A 25,418-nucleotide genomic window follows, 5' to 3' on the forward strand; every position below is an offset into this window, starting at 1 on the left:
AGGGATTACGGCAATAGGCGAATTTGCCAAAATGTTGAACTATCCCTTTAATACTGCTGTTAGATTAACTTGCTATCTCTACATTAAGCAGCCAGAGTCAAGGATGAACGAGGATGTTAAATTTTTACTCCTGGATAAGGGTGCTCTGATCGATTGGCCACCAAGTGTTTATTGTAATCATAGGAGCCAATCAGATGATGGAATAAACACGATACAATTTCTCTACACAACGCCACAATAGCTTCACTGGTCTGGTAGCTCTGACAAACTATAGCTCCCACTGAACATTCACTGTTACATTCATGGTTTACTGCCAACCTGATGTCCAGCTCACCTGACTATCCCAAGTGCAGACGTCTCTCTCCTCGCTCATCTCACACACACACACACACACTGCACTGAACGCTTCTGTATAGAGGCTGTGATACACTCTGCTGTTTTCTGACAGTGTTTACACTTAGCTTTGTTTGGTCCTGTATTAGGCACACGATGGCATCTTGATATACCAGCTCTTTGTCATTTGCATTTCTCCACAATTTGAGTCTCTGCGACTGAAAAGGCAGGTAGGGGAGGCTGGGGTGCAATCGTAACAAATTTTTGGTTTTGATGTCATTGCTCAAAAACCTCTATTGGACTGTTTGGATAAATTTTTTATCAAGGTAGCTTGTATCTGTGTTCAACTTAACAGTCAGTTGTTTTTACGAGCAATGCTACAGTCACAATATTGACTGAAACACTAGATATTGAGTGTTACATCTGCAGCACATAATAAATCATGCACTTCAGCATCACTGCTAAAAAGAATCCTTGGGGAAACACTGCATAGCATATCTAAATATAACAGGTTAAACTAGAGTTGCCCACTTGCTCAAATGCTATTGGCGCACAGAGCGAAAAGGGGCAGGACTTAGGAAGGGCTAATTGGAACGCTTGGGAATGCGAACAGGTTGAAATTGCATTAGGCGTTCTGGCAGTATTATAAGCTAAAAGGCACAAACTCTGATTCCCCAGTGTAGCATATTTGATAGTATTAAGCTGAGCCTTGCACAGTGACATCCTTGACCTCCTCAGCATCCCCAGCCTGCCTTTAAAGAGCTCTTGTGGTGTGTGGAGAGATAATGCAGAGCATGGTATGAAACAGGTCTTAATTGGCTGGCAGGCTTTATGAAAGTTCTCTCAGGGGAGCCCCATTGATTATTTATAGGCAGGATGCATCAAAGAGCCAACTGCCACTCCAGCAGCAACCCTGGAAATACAGAGATCAACAGATACTGTAAATTTACAACTTTCTGTGGTCATAGAGAGAGAATTTATAAACAGACAGGCTATCTGAGAGGAGTAATTGTGTGAGAACAAGAGGAAGCAATAACAGCAAAGATAGGAGGAGAAAAATCTGTGAGAATGCTGTGTGGAAATGGATTCTGGTAGGCACAATTTTGTGCCTCAGGAGTGTTTTATCTGTTTTCTGTTGCATCCCTACACATATACTTTAGCCATTCACCATACACAACTTTTTTTTAGAAACCTGCATTCCTTGACAGATACAGACAGATCAAGAATGTCCAGGGCAACAGTTTTAATCCTCAGAGTCACCTGTTTTTTCTTGATTTTGCATATTAATAGAACGGTATGCATGTGTCTGTGTTGTTTGCAAAAGATTGTGGTACCACAAACCAGTATTAAAAATGTCACATCAGCTCCAGTGATGCATTGCCCAGACGCAGTACAAAATCTCTTCTGACAGAGCGTAGAAATAGCCGTGTCCTCAGATGTACTCTTTGCAGTATAGGCAAAAAAAGAGATGCAATAGGTTTTCCATAACATTAAAATGTTTCTCTCTGTCAGTTTGTCACATTTCCAGGCCTGTCTGCAGGGGTGACGGATTGAAAAGCCATAGTGAAGGAGCTTGCCAAGCAGGATTTCCACCCTGCCAACCAAATCAAAACAAATATTGATATTATAACTCGTAAAAGGCATATCATTATGATTACCCTGCTGTGAGCCTAGGACTATCACTGTAGCTTTCATGTATGTCAGCTGTGTGAGTGTGTGTTTGTGTGTGTGTGAGAAAAAGGAGGGGCACATCTGCTTACTGTGTCAGCCCATGCGAACTGGATGGAGGCAGTGGCTTTGGGATGTGGTGCAGCTACTGTAGAGTATTGATTCCAAAAGCTTTTAGCGCATGGCTAATTTTTCCATATGGGGCCTCTGCATGTGGCCCGGGGCTCTGAATGGGTCAGACAGTGTTTTGTTTACACTGAGTGGCTAATCTGTGTGAGCTAGCTGCGTATATGAGTGTGTCAGAGAGAGAGAGGAAGATTGTGTGTGTGTGTGTGTGTGTGTGTGTGTGTGTGTGTGTGTGTGTGTGTGTGTTGACACTTTGATATTGAAGAAGGCTACTGTAGTGAAGCATCTCTCTAACACACACACACACACACACACACACTCACCAATATATGCAGCTCCAAATGCTCTAGATACTGAACCTTAATGTGGGCCCAGAGTATAAAAATAATTGCCATTTTAATTTCAGTCATAATGTTTGTGAACATATTTTCCCAAATCACTTAGCCATATATCCTGCAGTATCTCCCTCGATCAATACCTTTTGCCACCAGTGTTCAGTAATATGCTTCAAGACCCTGAAATTATTGACTTTGAGAGATGCTGTATACAGTACAGTACTTCACCAAAGATCCCTCTTGGAGTAGAAGTTGATCTCTTTCTGCCAGCCTCAACAAAGCCTATCCAGGCTGTCAATCACATGTTTGGCGGTTACAGTAGATGGCAAGTATTGCTTCTAAGTAATGCCCTCTATCATAATGTCTTGCTTTTTGGTTATCAAAACGTTTCTACATATGATTTAGGAACAGAAATATCTTTTATATGTTGTGCGCAGTGCTCATCCTAGTCTTCTTTGGGAGATGATTATCCTGTTAGACATGAAGCTGCCTTGCATCTTGTTAGTCAACTTCAGCCTACCCGCTTGACTGGTAGAGGAGGGCTGAAGTATCTAACACAACACTCCTGGAGTTGATAGCATAGCTAGATGATGCCAAAGGCATTGCACCATTTAGGTAACAATGCACATCTGCCATCATATAAGAGCAGCTGCTTCTCTTTTGACAACCTTGCTTCTAATGCCAGCACTTCCTACTTCCTTCCTTCCTTCCTTCCTTCCTTCCTTCCTTCCTTCCTTCCTTCCAAGAGAGTCATCCAAGTCAACTCAGGTGTACCCTAAACAGTCCTATCTCTTGTCTTCAGAAAGCACTTAATTATTGTGAAAGGGAACCCTCCTCCAAGTCCCACACTACCATGTCCGCCCCCAATGGACCTATTGGTGGCTCAGCCAAGTCCCTGACAGCACTTTGAAAAGACATGCCGCCTCACAAGCCTTCTCCTGATGGCAACACTGCTCCTGCACATCCTGCTAGGAACAAGAAGAAAAGCTAAAAATCACTACAAATTACAATTACATTCTATGAATCTCAATATCTAATTGTCACCCATCAATGTCATGTTTCTCACGCTTACTTAGGTCAAGGATGGAATGGGTGTCTGAACAATTGCTCTTCCTCAATTTATCTTTATTTAAAGTGAAAATGGATGTCTACTGTCTTCTGAGGTCAGCTCTATTGAAAGACAAATCAGCCAATTATGTCTGGTAGCTTGAAATATCCCTTCTACGATTACTGCAGAACATGATAGTAGACAGCTAAAACCCACATTCTCTCTTTTTGTTTGATGCTCCTCAGCTTTACCAATGAATTACCTTCATCTTAATTTGCTATGCGAGAGAGGGAGGTAAAAAGGGAATGGAAGATGGAATGAATGGAAATGTTTTAAGGGACAGAGAGAAAAAGTGTGCATGTGTGTGTATGTGTGTGAATAAATGTGGCCCCGGGTGACTTCAGTTTGTGAGTGGCCATGACATTTGCTTTACCAGGTGTAGAGGAGCGTGAAGCAGACTCTGATGGGGTCTGTGAACAGTTATCACATTTACTCCAGGCCACGGGCTATGTGGATGGTTTGTCAAAGCTGACTGTATGTAATGCTCTCCCTCCCTCTCTCCCACCTGCCCTCTCTGTCGTCACTTTGCCACCCTCCCTTTCTCTTCCACGTTCGCTTTCTTCACTTCTTTCTTGGCCCACTGACTGTCTCAGCCACATCCTCTCTGACCCTCTCTGCTTCATGCTACCTCAGCCAGCTGCTTACCTTTATCTTTCTCCCTCCCTCTGCCCCAGCCTCCTATTTTTCCCATGTGGACGTCTTACAGGGGTGCATGTAGGGCTGGCTGATGGCTGGCCATGGATTTCAGATCTTTTAGTGCATGCCCTCATGTACAGCTCTATTGCAAGGACTTTTAAAGCCTAGCGGATGTTTCAGATACATGCATACATTGCACAGGATCCATGCACACGCTGCTCTGTATGGTCATGAATTATTCACTTTGTTTTCACTGGGCTGGAGCACAGGAGATGGGGGTGAGAGGGGATGGGGTGAAAGAGATCTGAGCTGAAGAGCGAGGAGGCAGTAGCTGGTAGCTGAGGCATGGGAGCTCGCCTCCTTATAATTCTAGTCCACTCTCTTAATGTTCCCAAGCAATGGGAGATAGACAGAGAATCTAGACTGCAGTGTTAACCTATAGGTACTCATAGCTCCCAAATATTTTTAAGTTTTTAAGCTCTGTTGGAAGGCGAGTCGCTAAACCTGTATGTCATCACACAATACTACACACATTATTGGAGGTGCAGGTGAAATTTCAAACAATACAATTATAGGGGAATATGACAAATGATAATATTGAATTATTATCCAGCCCTAGGAATGCCAGTGTCATTTGGCCGGATTCAAGGTCCAACTATTTCATTAAGCAGTTGAACCAGTGCCAAGTGCTCATCATTTATTCAATTTATGCCATTTTCAGTAGTATAGAATGAAATTAAACATATGTGGGTGTCTGTATATAAACACAACATTGTGAGCTACAGTGTGCATTTATTTTGATTATTGATTAATCCATTGATTGTTTTTCCTGAAACAGAAATGAATCAAATTAAATGGTGGAAAATTAGTCATGACAATTTGACCTGTGACCATGACTGTGACCAGTGGTCCAAAACCTTAAACTGTTTAATTTTCTGCCCTCATCAAGCAGAGAAAGCAATAAATCCTCACATTTGAGAAGTTGGAGCCAGTGAATATTTGGTATCAATGCTTCATATTGACTGAAGCAATCGATTATCAAAACTTTTGCAGGTGTATTTTCTGCCCAAATAATCATTTGATTACCCAAGTGTTTCCGATCTAGTTGTAGAACTACACACTCATACATTCACCAGTTATGCCTCAATCTGAGATACCCTGCAACCCTGCAAACTGCACTGCTGAAAATTAAATGTATACTGTGCAGGATTAAAGCCAACCCTGGATTCACTCTTGTTTGGTGTTTTTTTTCTGGCTATATTTGTGTTGTCTTTGGCTTTGTGTCTCTTGGATACCTGCTGCTCACGGTCTGGCACCTGGTCACTACCTTTTTATGAAGTCCCAAACCTCATCTGAGCGCCATGGGGGTACATGCCCATAAACGTCTTGAACGCAGAAAGTAACAAGAAAATAACATAATACATGCAGGGGGCAGAGTCTCCGTAGATAAATACACCACAACCCACTTGTGGGTCATAAGTGATGATTGCAAGGGATTACTTTTGTATGAGTCAATAAATGGCTTTTTAGGAAAATCCTGCATAGTATGTCTTTGAAGTGGAAAGAGTTTAATCAAGTTAAATAAAAAAAAGTGAAGTGCATATCCATCAAAATTCTTTGTTCCCTGTTTGTTCTGTTGTCATTTGTCTAACCAGATAACTGGTTCTCTGTATGTAGATCTCTTCAAGTGCTGATGCCCACACAGTTTATCCTTGTATGATGCAAGTAGGTTGAAATCCCTCCTTGGCCCTCCCCTGCTATCTAGGGGAATCATTATTGCTATTGGCAAGCCATCTTAGTTCCCTTTGCCACATTCCTTCCTAATAATTGTGTGATCTGTTGTTATTTGTTATGCAGTACATGTTTCAGATATCAGCCATTTTGAAAAATTAAATTGTTGGCTGTCCATAATAACGAACACATAACTCAGAATTATAGATGCTTTAATATGTTGCTTAAAACCAGTAACAAAATGTGTTGTAACTTGTCGGTAGATGCCATAATCCATTGTGTCAGTTTTATAGTACACGGAGACCCATTTGGCTAGTGCTTTAAGAGCACAGAATTGCTTTATAAAATGTGAATATTGAGCCACACTACAAGGTCTGGGTAAGAGTTATCAATTTTCCTTGCCCTAAAGACCTGGCAGGCCGAAGTCGCATACAGGCAGAGTGATCTGCTAAATCCTCTAATGTATTAGGGCTACCTGCCATGCTCTTTCTCCAATGCTAATGGGATTACATACTGTAGAGTGTCCAGCAGTGGCAAAGCACTACCATGCAAGCCTGTGTTGTGCAGGGGAATACACACAGCTCACCTTCTGCTAGTTGAGTACAACAATGAGAAGTAAATATGGGACTTTGAGTTGAATATAAGTCTGTTTTATTTTAACCATGCAATGTGGTTATTTTTGTGAGCGAAATATCTCCACGGATAATTTGTGATTACCTCAGCTGAAAGCAAACACGTGCCTCCAAATTAGCACAATGGTATCTACATCTGGGACTTTCCTGTCGGTTAAGTCTTTCCACAAGGTCGTCGAGCGTGTAGGATTTGCTTTTAAACTCTGTCTCTGAGAAGCTCTCTGCAGGAATCTGAAGCTTTTCTGATATAATGAGGTGATATTTTAGCTAAAACTATCTTCACAGGAAATCCAAGACATACTGAAACTTTACACATGGAAGAACTACTGGCAGAAATTCTACCCCCTTCCTTTCTCTCTGTCCCGCTCGTCTCTCTCTTCCACCACGTGTTTGTTAACTCATAGCATGTAGCCAGAACAGCTCTGCTTTCATTTGTGTTTCCGGGTCTTGATATCAGCAGCCTCCATGTCTTCTCTTGGACAACTTTTGCCATACCAAAGAGATGTCTGATGTTTGGTAGAGCGTATGTGATAATGGCATTTAATCTTGCTCTCTCCTTTAACTTGACAAACTACTAATATGTATGTAAATTGTGTAACCAATGAGGACTTTGTCTTCATAAATTAGCCGTGCAGAGGACACAGAGCTGAACAATGTCGACGTCTTACTAATGTATGTAAATATTCCTGCAGCCTTTATTTATCTCTTGTGTGTGTTTGTGTGTGCATATATATCTGCATGTGTGTGTCAGCTCAAGTGTCCACATCATCTTGTGAAATGGCAGCTTTCATCACTTGTATTCTCCCTAAAGTGCTTATTTTAAATTCCAACCAATAAGAAAATGCTGTCTTGAAGCTGTCGGGTCAGCTTGAACAACGATGGCACTGAGAACACAATGGAGCACAATGGAGCATAGCTCTGACTTAAGATGCCACAAATGTTTCATGGCACATTTTTTTTCTTGCACGACAAGTTCACTTATTTAAATTGTGGGCTTTGAAACTGGAAATACTCAAGCCCTTAAGTATTTGTCTTACACACCAGGTCATGTACCAATCTCCTCTGATAAACATTTCCACTGTAATCTTGAGTTCAACTGAATATGACAGCATGAACTGAATAGGCCAGTACCTTAAAGAGATACTTTGTTCATTTTCAGCCAGCGTATCGTAACTGTGGGTGGTATGTGTAAATGAACTGTAGTAAACTTCCCTCCATCTTACCAGCGCTCAGATAACCCTGCTCATCTCTCAGCTCAAATGCACTGGATGACATGAAATGTGTCATCCACTAGATTTTTGCTGGCTCTAGGGCTGTTGCTCTAACTACAGATTGTACGTCCGCATTTTCGTATGCCTGCAGACACAAGAGTGTAGAAGCGGCTCAAGAGAGACCAGCCTCTCTCTCTTTCAAACACAGACCCAACTCTGATCAAACTGTAACACTAGCAGTTTAGATCAAATATAACCCAAGATTATAATACTGTATTGCCTATTCTCGCCTAAAATGTTTTCAGAAATGTATTTTACTGTACTGTGTGGCTGTAACAGCCCCTAGGAAGTGCCCTGGGCTTTGGAGACAGTTTTTTTTTATTATGGCCAAACAGTGGAATTTTGGATCAAGCCACATGACACCATTGGGCCCAAAAAGACTTTTTCCCCATAGATTTACATTGTGAAAGATACATTTGTAAATTAGTGAATACATTTTTAGGACCTTTAGAACCCCCGCGAAATACTGTAACTTGTTACACCATCAAGATTTGATCTATTAGCACACAAAGATAAATATTATTAAAAAAACTTTGGCAGGTATCAGGAAAACCATAAAAACAAATTGTTGCAAGTTGATCCTCAACATTGGCCCAATGGCTGGGGATTATAAACAAAATATACTGTATTGATAGACTTACTTTTATGTTAAAGCTTGAGATGGAAAAATGCACAAAATATTAGGAGAAATGGATTGTGTATAAATGCCGTTGACAAAAGTGTAGGCCTGGATGTTAGTCAAAAATGTACTGTGATTTGACCCTCTAAACATCCATGACAACCTTATCTTTGTTACTTAAATAAAAAGAGTTACAAAAAAAAGAGGAATTGATCCATTTTGTATGATAACTTTTGGAACGTCTAAAGCGTCTAGAGCTGCAAGATTGAATCATTTTATTTTCATTCAAGTTAGTGGGGTGCTTAACCAAGAGGAGCTGGCTTGACTGGCGGGCCCAATGATGTGGAAGCAGCACACCAATTTTATAGGTGGCAGTTGAACCATTTTGGCTTCATGCGCCTCTGCACATCTTTCATAGAAATGAATGCTGTATCCAGGTCTCTTTATACATCCATGGGCTGTAATATGAGAATTTGTGAACAGGAAGCAGGTGCCATATATATTCCTGTACTGTAAAAATGGAGGCTGAACATACTGAGATCAAACAAAAAAAATAAGAGGGGCTGATAAAATACAAATCAAGATTCCGCCACTGCATTGTGTATTCCTCGCCTAAAATGTTTTCAGATATATATTTTAGCTTGCTGTTAGAGATAATTTGGTACTAGCCAGCTTCCATATTGTTTATAGCCAAGCCCACATTATGTCAGCCACCAGCAGGAGCATTTATTGATGTTGTCTGATGTGGCACAGTTCACTCTGGCACTTGTAGGTTTTCTACCTCTTGCGGAAAAGTAAATGCCACAACCCATTTTCTCTGTGTTCTCTGGTCATATAGCACAGATTTCAAAAGTATCTGTGTCTTTATACTGCATAGACAGCCTGGATGAAAAGACCATCTCTAGCAGTGAAATACTTATTTTAGCGTGTTTGTTGATCAGCGTAAAAACCACACATCTTTCTTCATAAAACCTGACAAACAGGCTATGAAATCGCTTTAGGATATCTGTTTTACAATGCACAGATCATAATCAAGGTCGAATCGACAATATTTGTTAAGCCTTTAATCACAGTCCCAGTCTCAGGGCTTCACAGGGCGTTTATAATGAAACAGTAAATGAAAACAGCACCCCTTATGAGAATGACCCTCAATGAGAAGAACTCCCACGAAAACCTTATCCTATGTTATGGCAACTTGCCCTATGTGTCACTGTGTCTACCTGGGAACCATTTGATCTGCGACAACCCCACAGATAGATAAAGTGAAGCATGAAGGCCAAATCCTGCCCAACATTGATCCGGACAAACAATCCCCCCGTGCTGTCGTGACGTCACCGCAGTGTCAGTGCACTACAGCAAGACCAACAGCATGTGACAGAAACAGTGCTATACTATGAGCACTTTAGTATAAATGTGCAGAGTTTCATCTTATGTGAAGCTGGAGAATTGAAGTTGCTTTACAACATATGAATTTGGCATTTAAATGTGTAATATCAAACTAAAGTGAAAATCTTTTTGTATGAACAGTGACATTAATTAGGTGATACTGTGGCTGTTGAACACTATTCAAACACACTTACATTTAATACTAAGGTCCAGGTATTTTTATGCAAATGTTGATTATTCATTCTGTTTTTGTTATGTATGTTTTGTTCTATTTAAAGAGTCAGTGTGCCACATTTTAACTAATTGCATTAGGATTATCATTTGTGCAAATCACAGATTATAGTTAAATAATTTTACACCATTTTATGAATATAATTCCTTCAATCTTGCTTTATCTATTGCATCTCTCCTCAGTTTTATTTGCAAGTTCCCCTCATACTTATCTTCTCTCTGTGTTTTTACCCTTCATCTCTCTGTAATCTCCTAATACCCCCTCCTCTTTGCCCATTCCCTCTCTGCCACCCTCCTTCCCTGCCTTTCTCTCCCTCCCTCTTTTTCTCTCCCAGGCGAGTGATGCACGCTGCAAACGGTGTGTGCGTGTAGTGTGAGCGAGAGCCATCGGTGTGTGTGCGCGTGTGTGTGTGTGCTTGTGTGTGTGTGTGTCTGGAGAGAGAGAGAGACATAGACCGAGCCCCTAACACGGAGCATGCCTCTGCGTCCGGCAGCCGGCAAACATGAGCCACCCAGCCCTCCACGGCAGGACCAGCAGCAGCAGCAGCAGCACACACACACACACTCACACACACTCACACACCCTTACACACACACAGCAAACGGCAGCCAGGGGGCCAGCACTGACAGCAGCAGCTCCCGGGAAGAGGACAGCGCTGCTCCCATTCCTGTCGGTGTTCTGGCTTTCCGTCCCGGTGCAGAGCGGAGCCACAGTGCAAGAGCACCCATGGAGGAGCCGACAGGCAACACCGTGGTCATCCGCATTGGAATTCCAGACCTACAACAGACGGTAAGAGCTCGTTGTGTAGCCACTGCTGGAGAGAGGATAAAAGAGAGGGAAGCTGCCTCTCCCCCTTCCTCTCTGAATGGGTGCTTTCTACCTGTCTTCTGTCTGCTTTTTGGATTTGCCTAATTTCTTTTAAACATCTTCAGTTTTCTCTTTTTTCCCTCTCTTTCTGAACCATTCTTTCTTTATCCCATCCATCTTTTCTCTCCTTTCCCTCTCTTTCTCTTTTTGGTATGCACAGTTAGTGGCTGTGTTTGCTTGCTGGCTTCTGGGGGTTCCACTCCTCCCTGCCTATTCCACTGATGTCTCGCTAATAAATCTACCTCTTCATTAACTGGGCTTCAGCTGACTTTGACAACTGGCCACTTAGGGTGAGAGTGGGAGAGGGAGGGAGGGGAGGGGGAGTGAGAGAGCAAGAGAAAAAAGGCATCAGGGATAAAGATGGATATAAGAGGCATTGTAAATCCACAGGAAGACACAAAGTGGAATCAAGATAGTTGTGCCTGATCTGTGAAACTTAACCTCAACCCCTGTCTCCCTCATGCTGGTGTTGCTTTGTGCCCAGACAGATGAAGAGATCCAATCCTAAATTCATCTTGGTAAAATCTTTACGCAGGAGTTTTTCCTGAAGATGTAGCCTGTGTGTGTGTGTGTGTGTGTGTGTGTGTAGTATTGCAGCCTCAGAAAAACGCAGAACCGAACCAGACTGTGACATTGATCCTTTCTTGCCTTTATTTCCTATTTTCAACATACTGTATGCACTTTTCCTCTCTTCACAAAACCTCTGTGACCATACTGAAGTGTGCTTGTGTCTGTGTTTGCTGCAGAGCCGTGGTATAAAAATAGGGTAAATGATCAGATCCTAAATTAGTTCATTTCGTTCATTTTCAAGGTCTGCTGTTGTAATACATGCGGATTCAGCTACAGATATGATTTGCATGATTATGTGGGCACTACAACAACAGCCATTCTTATTGAATTGTTCCAGTAGTGCTTATTTTAGCCTTTTTAAAGTAAGTACATCATGCTTTACTCTACAGTAAGGACAGTATTCCCATTAAAATGTCCTTTATAAGTCACTGGTTAAAATGATCTTAAACAGAAAGTGATTGCCTTGAATTGCACATAAATACAGCGAGGAAGAAACGTTTCATCCTTCATTGGCTGTAGAATGAAATGAAGTGCTATCAATTCAACACATCTCTATGCCCATGTACACTCTACCTATCCCTGCACTCTCTCTCTCCCTGTCAGTAGCACACATTAGATCACACTATTAGAGAGATACCATGTGACATATTCTGTGCAACAACACAGCATTAAGCCTTTTATTACTAATGTACCTCTGTATCAACACTTCTCTACTCACCCCTCCTTTTCTGCTCTTACATGTCCACTGGGGACATCCTCTCCTAATGGTATAGGAATGCAGATTAAACCTTTACAGCCAGTCACTGCATACTCGTGCTCAGGTACTCTGTTGGCTTTCTGTAGGTGGCTTAGTTGGAGTGTCCTTTTGATCCTTCCCCCAGACATTGATGGCAAAAGCAAGAGGCTGTTTTTGTGTTTGTTATTGTTGATTACCTCATTGTTGCTGGCTTCTTGGCTGAAATGACCCATTGTATCTTAGTGAGGCCCTGGCGCTGCATGCTAGGAATAAAGACAGGACATAAAAGGAGAGCAGTTGAAAAGAAAGCAGAGAATTCCCCAAAGGTGCTGCAGAATCGCCGTCTGTGAACAAAAAACGTTTTTCAGTTGAGCTCAGACACTTGCACACACACACAAGCACACACACACACGCATGCACGCACGCACACACACACACACACACACACACACACACACACACACACACACACACACACACTCAAGCATGCTCATACATATATAGACACACATAATGGTGTGTTGTAAGCATGCACATGCAAGCACACCTAAACACACTGGTACACTAACATGCACACATGCCCCTGACGTCCTAATCCCATTGCCAAGGGACTTCCCTTAATGTGCTTATGTAATGTAAAGATGCTCACCAGATCATTAGTTTCACTTCCGAGGAGTCACATTAAGTTCAAAATACAGACAAACAGGCAAGAGCACATGCAGCCTGACACAGTGATAGACGGAAAGACAAACAGAGAGAGAGCCTAAAAGTCTGACAGGCAAACATAGAGGCAGATGACAGATGGCCAGATTCTGACAGTTTGAATCTTTTATGGAGCAGTCAAAAGTGACTTGTGTGTACTCTGAGTGAGCAGGAGATTACACTAGAATAGTCCGCCTGAAGTTGGATTACACACCTCCTGCTGTGTTTCAAGCCTGGATCAGGGAAATGAAGCACCATGCGAAGATCACACCAGGCAACACTTTTACTTTTCAGCAGGAGAAAAGGGAGAAGCGATGGATCATATGGGAAAGACTTTAAGATCAAAATGACTTAATAGTTACACTTTTTTGTTCAGTACCTGGCCTGTTATGTCAATTGCCAATATTTTCGCAAGCATATTAGTCTGAAGTGATGGTTTTTATATAAACTTTGATGTGAACTGATGTGCTGAATTTATTCATTGGGAATTTAAGATACCAATTGAAAGGAGATCTTGAAGATGAAACCCAGTTTGTGTTAAATGCATTCTTGTTAGTGTTTAGTGAGAGGGGGTGAAGTGGAATAAACAGTTGTAGTGGAAATGTCAAGTGCTGCTAAGTGTTAAAGGGAAACTTCACTGATTTTCAGCCAGCTTTGTATCATAATATTGTGGGTATTATGTGTTAATGAACTTTGGTAAACTTCCCTCCATCTAACCAGTGGTAGAACTCCCTGCTCTCGTCCGAGCAAAACTCTGCTGGATGACAAGTTTTGACAGAGTTTAGCTGGATCTCGGGCTGTTACTTGAACTGCAGGCTGTCCTGCATTTTCTTATTGTGCGCCATCCATGCCACTACTAAAGACACAAAGAGTATAGAAGTGGATTAAGAGACAGAAGTGCCCCTCTCTTTCTCAAACTCAGACCAAACTCCAATCCAATGGCAAAATTAAGCAGTGCTCATTGAATATAAACTGAGATTTTGTCACTGTGCTGCCTATTGCTCACCTAAAATGTTTAGCTGTCTTAGCTGTAATCGTGACAGTTTGTGAACAGGAAGTGGGTGCCATACTGTTTCCTGCATAATAAGAAATGAAGGCTGAAAAAACTGAGATCAAATAGTAAAACTAAGCAGTGTTGATCAAATGTAAACCAAGATTATGTTACTGTGTTGCCTATTTCTCGTCTGAAATGTTTCTAGAAACATGTTTTAGTGTACTGTTTAATTGTAATTCAAGATAGTTTGTTACCAGCTGGCCACCGTTGTGTCAAACAGCCAAGTTTGCATTATATCGACTACCAGCAGGAGCATTTATTGGCCTGGTATGGAGCAGTGCATTCCGGTAGTTGTAAGATTTCTACCCCTTGAACAAAACCAAATGACACAGCACATTTTCTCTGACTTCTTTGGTCATGTAGCACCAATTTCAAAAGTATTTGCGTCTTTTTCCTGCATAGACATTCCAGTTTTATAGAAAAGATAGTAGTGAAATCCAAAAAGTTGGATTCGGCATTGGTTTATAAGTTTTGTCAGTTCTTCTTTAAGAAGACTTTTGTGGAAATGGCATGGACTTTGGTGATTTAGCCTATGATTTAGACAAAGCCAAGTCCATTATTACATAAAAGAGTTGCCTGGTCCTTGGTGCAACTTTAACTAAGTACTGTGTCTTGGCAGTAGGAGACAGTAAAGTTGCATTAGCAGTCAATACCACCATTTGTTCAGTCAGACTGTTGGGCAGATTATTTGCAAAGACTGTGCTTTTTTTCTGATTATGGGTATCATTTGTCAGTCATCATATCCAATTCCACCAAAACTCTGTTTCTATGATTGGTGCAAAAAGAGACAGCTTTCCAATACCGCTAATGGGTGTCATTCATCTCTCAACAGAGGAGAGGGAAACACTGACATAAATAGTCTGCCCCACTCTCTACCTGCATTCATCCTTATTCTCCATTTGCTTCTCTTGTTGCCTCTTTTAGTGCATTCTTCCTCTTTATTCACTCACAGAAGATAATTTGCTGTCAGAAGTGTAACAGTGTGATGATGCTTATTCTACAAAATGAGAATGAAAGACTTACGTACAATAGAATTGGAAAAATACCCCTTTTCCCATCTAGGACAGACCAGAATGTGTCCTCCTCAAGTCTGAGTACTGGTACTCTACTGTAGACCCACAAGTTTGAGGGTTCTGCACAGTGTGTTTACTGTTTGGAGAACCATTTCAATGTCTGGTTGTGCAAGTCCCAGATCTCAGCTCTATTATTCTCAGCTCCATTGCTCTCAGCCACCCTGTTTGGGGTCTCTTATCGAGAGAAACCAAAAAGGATGGCTTGGAGAGTCCACCTTACTATGTGCATATTTTCCAGTCTTGTGTTTGCCCATGTTCCTATGTAGGGGATTGGCTTTCCAAGCTACCTCCTCTACGCTCATTGCAAACATTCTCCCTATCTGCTGCTGTTTTGAGATATTCTCTGAGCAGTTTATTTTCAGGATCCATTTTACTGATGTACTTGTGGATGCTTCATGTTTCATTCAGGACACTGGCCTTGAGGCTTACTAAGCTCTTCTCTCTCTAGCTGGCATACAGTCTTTGGATGCTTGAATCTTGATAAAATTATCTATGTATTGTCACATGTTTCTTGTAAGAGGAGAGTGATGAAAAGGTTTTTTTCATGTTATTATTGATGTTTAGATGACCTTTTGCCATCAATTACCCAACTAATCTCACAGATAGTGTGTGACAGAGCTGGCAAGCAGGAGAAACTAAACTTAAATTAAGATATAACTTCATATCGCACTTATTTCATTGAAAACAAATACCACAGATGCAGCAGGGTTGCAACAATAACAATGAGCCAACTGCCATAGCTTAAAGTTTTGCAGGCTCTTTTGTTCAGCTACACAAGTAGAGCATTGCTAATTTGGAGGCTGCATGTTTTAGAAGTGCTTAGACTACGCAAGGCATAGGTTTTAGTTTAAATGACTACTGTTTTTGATGTGGTCTAGGAGGCATTTGTGTTTAAATAAGTAGTCAGTTTAAGATTTCCATTCCTGTTTTCTTAGTTTTCATGTAATCTGCTTCCAGGCCCTCTCTTGGCTAACTAACCATGTGAATATCTGATGACAGGTAGTGCATCTGTGATGGCCTTGGACCTTGTTCTTTCCGCTGAACTGGCAGTTGAGCACTTGTCTTATTTACCTGTCCAGGTAATGGGATCGCTTGTGGAATCTCATGTTCTTGTTGCCAGTTCCTGCCATGTAGCCTTCAAGTAGTTTGATCCTTTTAGTCCCAATTATCCTTTTCTTACTTAACTACCATCTGCCCACACTGTCAGTCTGAATGAAATTCTTATGTCATTGTTGTAAGTCAAGGTGAAAGAGTTATTTTGCCATAGTCAGAGTGGGAGTCTTCTGTTTGTGTCTGGTTTATGTGTGCTGCTGGTAGGGCTGACCCTGTTTGGTTGATATATTGATTGGTTGGTTGGTATGCATGTGCACAACCAAGAGTGGCTGAAAAAAATTGCTTTTTCTAGCAACTACGTGTCTGATAATGCACTATTTTGACCAAGTAAGTAAACATGCATAGAGAAGAAAGTTTGTGTAGCGTTGTTGCTATAAATGTTTTAAAGCAAAAACCCTAACATTTTGTGTTTAAGATTCTTCAGCAGTGTTTTCTAACCATAATGACAAAAACCTAAGACAACATATAAAAGTGTACGTCGTAGTAGCCATTTATATCATGGTCAGGGTGAATACTTGACTGCAGGGTGTCCATTAAAAACTGATAATGGACACCTACTAAGTAGTCCCAGTGTAACTGTTAGAGGGTTAAATTAATGTGCTTGCTATATAATAGTATCAACCTGTATCTATAATGAGTAGCGTTAACCATAGCAAGAGGGACGCAGTCAAAGCCTGTTTACAATTTATTTACTTTACACCGAGTGCAGTCCTTCAGGGCCTCATCCCCTGAACACTGCAGGGTGGAGATTGTAACACATGCTGCAGGAATTACACTGCCTCTCTGAACTTTAGGCAGTTATCTTTCATACCAAATCACTATTCAACTCACTACTTTAGGCCGCGGCCGACAGTTACTCATGGCTATTGTTTTTTGTTTTTTTTTTCATTTAGAAAGTGACCATGGTGTTAGCGGGCTAATGCCCTTCCAAGTGTTCATTATCAGGAATTAATGACCTGCGCGTTGGACAGTTCACGCCTACACGTCAGCCATTAATTCCTGATAATGGACACCTCGTCGGGCATTATCTCTTACATATTTTATATTATGATGTAGTTAATTCTCTGGAAATTCAATTGCAAAACTGTTTACCAGATGAAATAATCATGAGATAATAGAAACGTCTTTATTGGCTAATTTATTGAACTGAATACCTGCAAAAAAAAATATTACAATCAGAAATATTAAACGAATACATATCTTGATAAAAACAGCATAGTAAAATCTCTACCAGTTGACAAATCCCTTTAATGGTACATATTACCATATCGCACAGCCTCTATCAAATCAGGTAGGCACTCTGGAATCAGATGAGAGACCTGAAACATGATAGAAACAAAAAACAATGACAGTTGGATACCACTGATCCAAAATGTACTTGGTGGTCCAAGGAAGAATCTATTATTTAACTTCTCTCTTGTCTTGTATTGCATAGCTTTTTAAGTCTTTAAACAGATATTACTACAGGAAAAAATGAAACCCTCATGCTATCCATCTCTTGATGTGCCTGTTGGATGTCTGCTGCTGTGATGGTGACTGGTTCTTGCTCTGGGAGAATGAAGTGTTCTGCTTTCAGATCTGTTATCCATTGAGCATTGTTGGTACGTGATGATTGTTTCTCCCATATGCTGTGTCAATAGTCTTCAGCTTCAGCTCTTGGTGGGTCTGTTCTTGCTACATTACTGCACTGCAGCTGGTCTTGCACAGTAGACTGTTCTGTTGTGATCAGATGATTTATCGTTCTGGCCTGTGATTCTGTGGTGTGTTTCCTTTGTCTGGTGGCCAGCATTGTGAACCATTTGTTAAGCAGTCTCCAGGGTCTCAGTTGCAGGCATCCTCTTGTACTTCTTGAGTCGCCAGGACCGGTTCTTGATCATTACATCTTTAGTTTTCCAAGGTGGACAGTGGTGATATCTTGCCTTCCTTATCTTGTGGCTGACAAATTATTTGCGTCGAGCATAGTGGTTGTGGTGATTGTGCCATCTCCTCAGTACCCCTCATTTTCCAGTTGTGATAACAGCTTTATTTTCTGCATTTAGAATGAGAAGTCATCACTGTTAAGTTTGATAAGAATGGAGATTACCGTCCATCTACAGTTTATCCCTGTCACTGGGCTTTAAATCATAGTAGCATTTCAGTAGAGCTATTTTTTCCCAGTCACCATAAGAAAATGTTGGTACTGTATGTTTCTGCAAATCAGGGATATGTTACATTTAAACATTATATGCATCATATCAATCTAAATCTAAAGTGATGTAGTTCTGATTACATGTATATGAGCTGTCCTTGTCATCTGAAGGTGGAGAGGATGGTGGATGGCATGACACCTTGGGAAGATAGCTGCCAAGCTACACATCACTTTTCCAGACATACAGACAACAAAACTGGCTGTTTTTTTAAGCAAGACATGGCAGCATTTTCAAAGGTGATTGTGGTGGCAAATGTGGGTATTTTAAGCCAAAACATAATCTTTTCCAAACCATAACCAAGTGGATTTTGTGCCTAAACATAACCGCATGTAAACATAAATGTCACTTCATATCTGCTGCATAAAAACGTACAAATGTTACATATTTACGGTTTGCAGAAATGCCAACATTCATTTTGCTGATTGGGATGCTTTCGCCTCCCTTTCCATTTCCTTTCATCCACACTTCAGGTCCTCTCTGCCTCTGACATAAGTCTTACACGCAACAGTGGTTTGACAGTTCCTCCAAATACACTCAAACTCACACACACACAGATTGACATATGCAATGTTGTATCAGTGATTGGTGGGCATCTCTCTGGAAAGCCTCCCACATCCCATGTTGCTATTTTTAGCTTCATTCACAGTGGCAGCAGGGGTACAGGACGTGGCTAGCATATACCTACCTCCATTTGCCCACAATAGCCATGAGGGGAGAGAGCTGCTGGAGAGATTTGACTCAATGTAACACCCTTCCGCTTATTCTCTCTCACTTGCCATTCATTCCACTTCTCTTCCATCTGTCCATCAGGTCCTACACACAGAGAGAAAATGCTGAAAAGGGGGGAAAGGGCGTAAACAAGAGTACTGTAATTTTCTGGCATATCTGACAGCCAGGTGGGCAAAGCTTGAGTGTGTTTTGAGATCAGCTATGGCAAACCACCATTGCTACAGAGAACTTTGTGTTTGGAGTGTAACGAGACAATAAATGTTGTTTTGGGGAAAGTGCATTTGGATACTGATAAATTAAATTATAAAACAATTAATGTTCACTAGGGGATAGCCAATTCTAATTTAAATCTGTGATTGGTTTATTGATCTGTTCTCCTTTCGGGTTAACTCTATTATATTCCCTCTTCCTGTTCACTTCTTCTTAGTTGTTTTTCTGTCTTTGTTTTCCTCCATTTGTTTCTCTCACAGTCTAGTCTGAGAGAAGCCTGGGAATATATGGAGACATTAATATTAGCCCAACCATACTGAGCTTTTGTTACAGGTCTGGGCTGGATATTCATTGTGTTTGTGCAGGGGGAACAACTCTCACCATTGTAATATTATCTCTGTAACTAGAAAGGAGAGGACACTAGAATTTAATATGTGATTTCTTTTTTTAGACATTGGGTGGCTGGTGTGGCCTCTACCAAGAGATGAAATCATCTAATTTAGTAATATTTTATGAGACTTAATCTGTCCGACTATTCAGTTGAGTTGAAATTGTATGTACAGTGGCCGGCGCTGTCGTAGAACCTTTGATTACAATCCTTGCAGTCAATACAGTAATACTATACTCTCTACTTTGCTGCCAATGGGAAAAGAAGACCCCGTGGCAATTTACACACTTCCAATAAGCTGCACTAATATAGTGCTCTGCTACATTTCCCTTAACAGCAGGGGAGATCAGTCTCTACTGTTGTAATCATAGTGAAATTAGTCTCTCTTAGCAGTAGCTCAAAGGTAGCTACAAAGGTAGAATGTCTTTGTTTTTCATCCTTGCTGTCTTACTGTGGCCATTTACGGAGTCAAATACAAAAATAATTAAATCTTAATTGCTTTTGGTTGAACCTGCAACCCTACAGCAAGCTTTGCAAAGAACCTAATTACATCTGTTAGTCATCATTTGGTTTTGAATTATGGTGAGCCACAATTAGAATCTTAAACATATTCACACTGGGGAAAAAGGTCCCCCTCTCTCAGGGTGGGTCGGCACATTGTTTCAGCACAGTGCTACAAGTTCCCAGAGATGACGTATGTAATGTTTTCATTCCCACTGGAGCTGCCTGCTCCTCCATCTTAACTTGATTTGGTCACATGGATGCACATTGTGCACTCAGAGGTTGTAATTAGTCACGCGTTATGAAAAAGCTTGATAAGCCGCACTGGGACTTTTAGGGAAAATGTAGATGCATTTTACTGTCACTTAATTGACATCATTTTAACTGTGAAAGTATCCCATTGTTATTTCAAAATATCTGGAATTATTAGTGCATTCCAAGGTAACAAAATAACTGGATAGCTGAAAAGTTGACTCATACCAGGACTAAAACTTAATACTTTATTTCTCTACAAATCTGCGTATGTATGGATATGTGTGTCTGTATGTTTGTGTGTCTGTGTCTTTTGAATGTTCCTAAACTTGGTGGTGACTCCCTGATGACTGACACGAACTGTAGATCTTGTTGGCATATTCAGTCTCGCCTGTCAACTGCAATGAAGAAGAGGACTGTAATCGATATTTGTTGTGTGCGCAAGTGTGTCTCTTTGAATGTTTACCCATGCCTAAAAACACAAAGTGTCTGAGTGAGGCAGAAGAGAGAACCTGCCCTTCACCTCTGACAAATGTTAGATATTTTTAATCAAGCTGTGTGTCACTGTGTGCATACATTAATGTATGGTTGTGCATGCTATATTTGTATCATGTGCTTCTTCTATAAGTTAGCTTCTGTAGCATTTTCCTTATGACACCAACTCAGAACTGGAGTCTCTCTTGATGTAAATCCCAAGGTGCGGTTCATTACTCCCTATCTTTCCTTTGATTCTTGCTGAATTCACCGTAGTTGTCCTAGTGTCAGGCCATTTACAGTCAGTTTGTTTCTGTATAGGATGTTTGGTGTGTGTGCACGTCTGCCTGCAGAATTGTAAATGCATTTGTCAAATAATTATGGTTTACGTGGAATATTCAAGTGGTTCCTGTGGCCGGTGTGAGTAACAGCTGAGTAATTAGATTTGTGTGCGATATGCGTGTATGTGTCATGACTTAGTGCAACATGAGTGAACATTTCACTGTAAATCAACAATGTGAGTTTGTAAGATGAATTCAAATTGTTCACTAAACTGAAAAAATGATGGGTAACAATATATCCCCAGTCCAGTTATACACACCGTTGGCAGATTATTAGGTACACGTAGCTTAAACTCATGTGGAACAGCCCTGCAGAAAATCTGAGGTGTCATTTCAGTTTTATGATCATTTTGAAGCCTGTAGTTTGGGTTGCTGTTTAGTGATGCTGAGAGGAGCTTCTAATATTGGTCTAGCCTCATTAATATGAATGGGGTGGACTAAATATGAATGTGGGATTTATTAAAGCTGTAGTTGGTGACTTGTATTTAAAAAAAAAAGTTATATTTGCTGAAACTGTCACTATATTCACACAGCACTAAATGAGGCATATTGTGTGTGGAAAAATGATATCCTTCTGTCTACTCTATTGCCTTGTAGTGCTTCTAGTGACCTTACTGCATGTGAATGAAAACACCCAATCAAAGCCAAGGAGTCTCTAACGCAGTTGTCCATTATGTCACTCACTGCTTGTGATATGCAGGCAAATTGTCAAACTAGGCACACTGATCAAATGTTAATCAAGATTCTGTTAATGCCTTGCCCATTTCTCACCTCAGATGTTTTCAGAAACATATTTTAGTGTTTAGCTGTAAAATGAGAAGACCGGTCTAGCTGGTTAGCAGTGCTTCGTAAATTCAGTCAGCTATTTCCAAAATGGTTGCCGGGTCACAACCTTTCACATTTTACAGCTAAACAGTACACAAAAATATGTTTCTGAAACATTTGAGGCGAGAAATAGCAGTGCAGTAACAGAATCTTGATCTTAATCCTTCATGGTTTTAGTCGATGACAACTCATTACAGTTTAGTCAACTAAGGAAGGACATGTTTTTTTTTCACAGACTATCTTTCTTTCAGAATTTAGTGACAGTTTAAGCAAACATGACACAAAGTGATTTTCATAAAAGTTACCAGCTCTTACTTTAAATGGCTGTTGTTTTGGTATGTATTAGTTGTAGCGTTGTATAACTTATACGTTTGCAACAGTATGTATGTATGCATACAATTACAATCACATATTACATTCAGTAGTACATATTGATGATACAGATTTATTATTAAGTAGTATTATTCACTCCCTTTAACTCTAGCAGCAACAGTTTTTCCAAGTCCTCAAAGAGGGCGTGTCTCAAGCTCGCCATAGACGGGAGGTTCCAGACGAAAAAGCGGGTTCATTCACACTAATGCCTGAATCACTTATTCAGTGTGGGTGAGACACATAGATGTCTGATTTCTCCATGGCATGGTCACACAACCTTTTTGTCTAATTTAAGAGCAGAGGGATGCGATCTTGTCTGCCTCAGAAAGAGTGAAATCAATGTGTCAAAATCTTACTCTTACTGTTTCACGACAACTTTGTTTATAACATGCCGTGTGTCTTGCAGTGAATGCGATTACAGGCACAAGGTTAAGAAAAATAACTGTTTGACAAAATGATACATCATTCACTGAGCACCTTTTCAAAACAGAAAATGTGAGTTGTACTACTTTAAAGAAGAGAATGACTATTAAGAGCATATTTTTGTGGCAGTGCATTGCAGTGAGAACTCGGGCAGCATTTGGTGAACACAGCACTGCCGGACATCACCTCAGTGATGGGCCTGACATGTTGGAAGGGCAGGTCGACAGTGACAAAGAAGCTTATATGCAATAAAAAGCACACAAGGGATATTGGCAGGTGATGTGTGAGTATTGTGACATGGATTCAGACATGACTCCAGCGGTCACACTTGAGCACTGGGCGAGATGGATTCAAGATTAGAAACAAATCTATGTTCTAATCAATTAATAACACATCTTGAGTGTCAGTACAGTTTGGGATAAAAGGTGAGAAGACTCATACACAAAAGCAGTCAGAGCAAGTATTTTGCAGAGGAGTCTAGTTTTCACATAAATGAACAATATTAAATATATAAATAATTACACCCACAGGACATAATTAGTGAAAAACAATCCATACAGACTAGGGTTGTAAAAATATATCAATACACATGAGTATCGCAGCATTAGTATAAATTCTTAAAAACACTGTATTGATCTTTAATTAACAATTTACACAAAGATTTGTGGCAATGGCTCATTTTGCATTTTGTTTAAAACCCTGACCACTAGATAGCATTGTTGTAATTTATCCCCAGCCATTTAAATCTTCCACTCCAATGGGACACAAAGAAACACAGGCCTTTGAAACAGCTCATACGGGGTGCACTGCTAGCTCCTGAAATTAGGTAAAAAAATTGCAATATATGACCTTGCTCAGAGTATTGCAATATATCGCAATGATATTGAAACATAATCCCTGTATCTTGATACATATCGTATTGCCATATTCCTCAGTCAGTCAGTAAACACCCTCAGTACAGACCCAATGAGCCTGATCACTACAGTAAAGCATTTGGCAAATAAATGAGAAAAAGCTGATAGTAGCAGAAACTCATAATGACTGTTTGATGTATTCCAGTTTGCCTTCCAGTCCTTCAAAGCCCTTTTCCAATATCCTATACCATGTTTGTTTTGGGGGGTATAGTTTGTGAATTATTAATACGTTTACCTTGGAAAATGGAAAGTTTGAACAAGTAATGCATTCTAAGTGGGAATCAATCAAATGAACTGTGGCATTGCTACACAAACGGGCAGATATAGAAAGAAGTGTGCCATCATATTCAATAGTGCATGAGGAAATTTATATGCTCAAAAAGCTTTACCAACAGGACCTATTGGCCAATTTGAAAATTTCAGCAAGTTTCCTTGGCAACCAGCTAGGGTGCACTGCTCCTTGGCACACCCCGAGAGTAACTAGCTGATGATATGCAAATTTAAGGAAACAGAACCTAAAGTGAAAAAAAAGAAAGGCTAAGAGGCAGGATAAACATGTCCTGGGAAACAAAAACATTTCCTGCTTTAGAATCAGTGTAAAATGTATACTGTAAGTCTACAGTGTGTTTACAGACTGCAGACAGCATTGTGCTGCACCTGTCTGATGTGGTTGTTAAGATGCAGGATAGTCCTCCATGTCGTGATGCTGTGGTCTCAACACAAGGGGATGCGGAGAAGTAAAGTGTACATTTAAAATGCAGTGTGTGTAAGAGAGACTGAGGCAGACAGAGTTTGGCATGGAGGAAGTGGCAGAGGAGGCTGCTGAGGAATATCTTACACCTGTTTCTAAGTACTGTACATTTGTTGGTGTGTGTGTGTGTGTGTGTGTGTGTGTGCGTGCGTGCGCACTGAGCATTATGTGTGCATTTGGTAGTCACGACGTTCTTCCACTCTTCACTAATTTTCCATTAGTGCCTAGAGTCTGTAAACAATCTACATTTAAAGATAGAGCAGTTTCTCACCAGTGCCACTGCAAGAACTGAACCCTTCTAGTTCCATCTATAGTTGTGGTTCTCTGTGTAACAAGTCAAAAGATAGTTATTACTGTAGTAATGATAATACTGTATTACCATGTAGCAATCTGAATCGCCATCTGAGAATCACGGGGGCTGAGAGAGGACAGTTCAAAAAACTTTTGCAGTCATCTGGTCCTAGTGAGGGAGAGTTTGCAGTACAAACGAGACCAAATGCTGAATGTGAAGTGGCTGCCAGTGGCCACTGACCGGAGATTACAGCCTGCTAGCTCTTTACAGATTCAGGTCCAGGGTTCTCTGCAGATGAAAGATAAGGTTCCTCTGAGTCTCAGAATTTAAAGCTGCTCAATTTGCAGCTGTTGGAACTACACATCTATAATCTCTCCCTCTTCCTGGCTCAAAGTGTCACTAATACACTCCCTCTTTTCCTCTCTTCCTCTGTCTTGACTCTTACACACATGCACACTGTCCCTCCTTTACAGTGGTAACCCCCACCCCGTCCTTTTTTCTCCCTCACTTTCTCAAAATGCACCCATCTGTCCCAGTGAAGCCAGGTAGATATCCCTAACGTGAC

General features: G+C 40.8%; 1 protein-coding gene across 2 annotated transcripts in view; it reads left to right on the top strand.

Annotated features, from left to right (window-relative positions):
* Positions 1 to 25,418, top strand: part of shank3a (SH3 and multiple ankyrin repeat domains 3a) — a 267,152-nt gene that overhangs the window by 60,618 nt on the left and 181,116 nt on the right. For both annotated transcript variants that reach the window (XM_050073918.1, XM_050073917.1), the window contains one exon: positions 10,412 to 10,866. In XM_050073918.1, the coding sequence (XP_049929875.1) occupies positions 10,552 to 10,866 (315 nt within the window). In that variant the 5' untranslated portion in view covers positions 10,412 to 10,551. The remainder of the gene's footprint in view (positions 1 to 10,411; positions 10,867 to 25,418) is intronic.

This window comes from Epinephelus moara, chromosome 20 (genome assembly GCF_006386435.1).
Source record: "Epinephelus moara isolate mb chromosome 20, YSFRI_EMoa_1.0, whole genome shotgun sequence".
In the NCBI taxonomy this organism is placed as follows: domain Eukaryota; kingdom Metazoa; phylum Chordata; class Actinopteri; order Perciformes; family Serranidae; genus Epinephelus; species Epinephelus moara.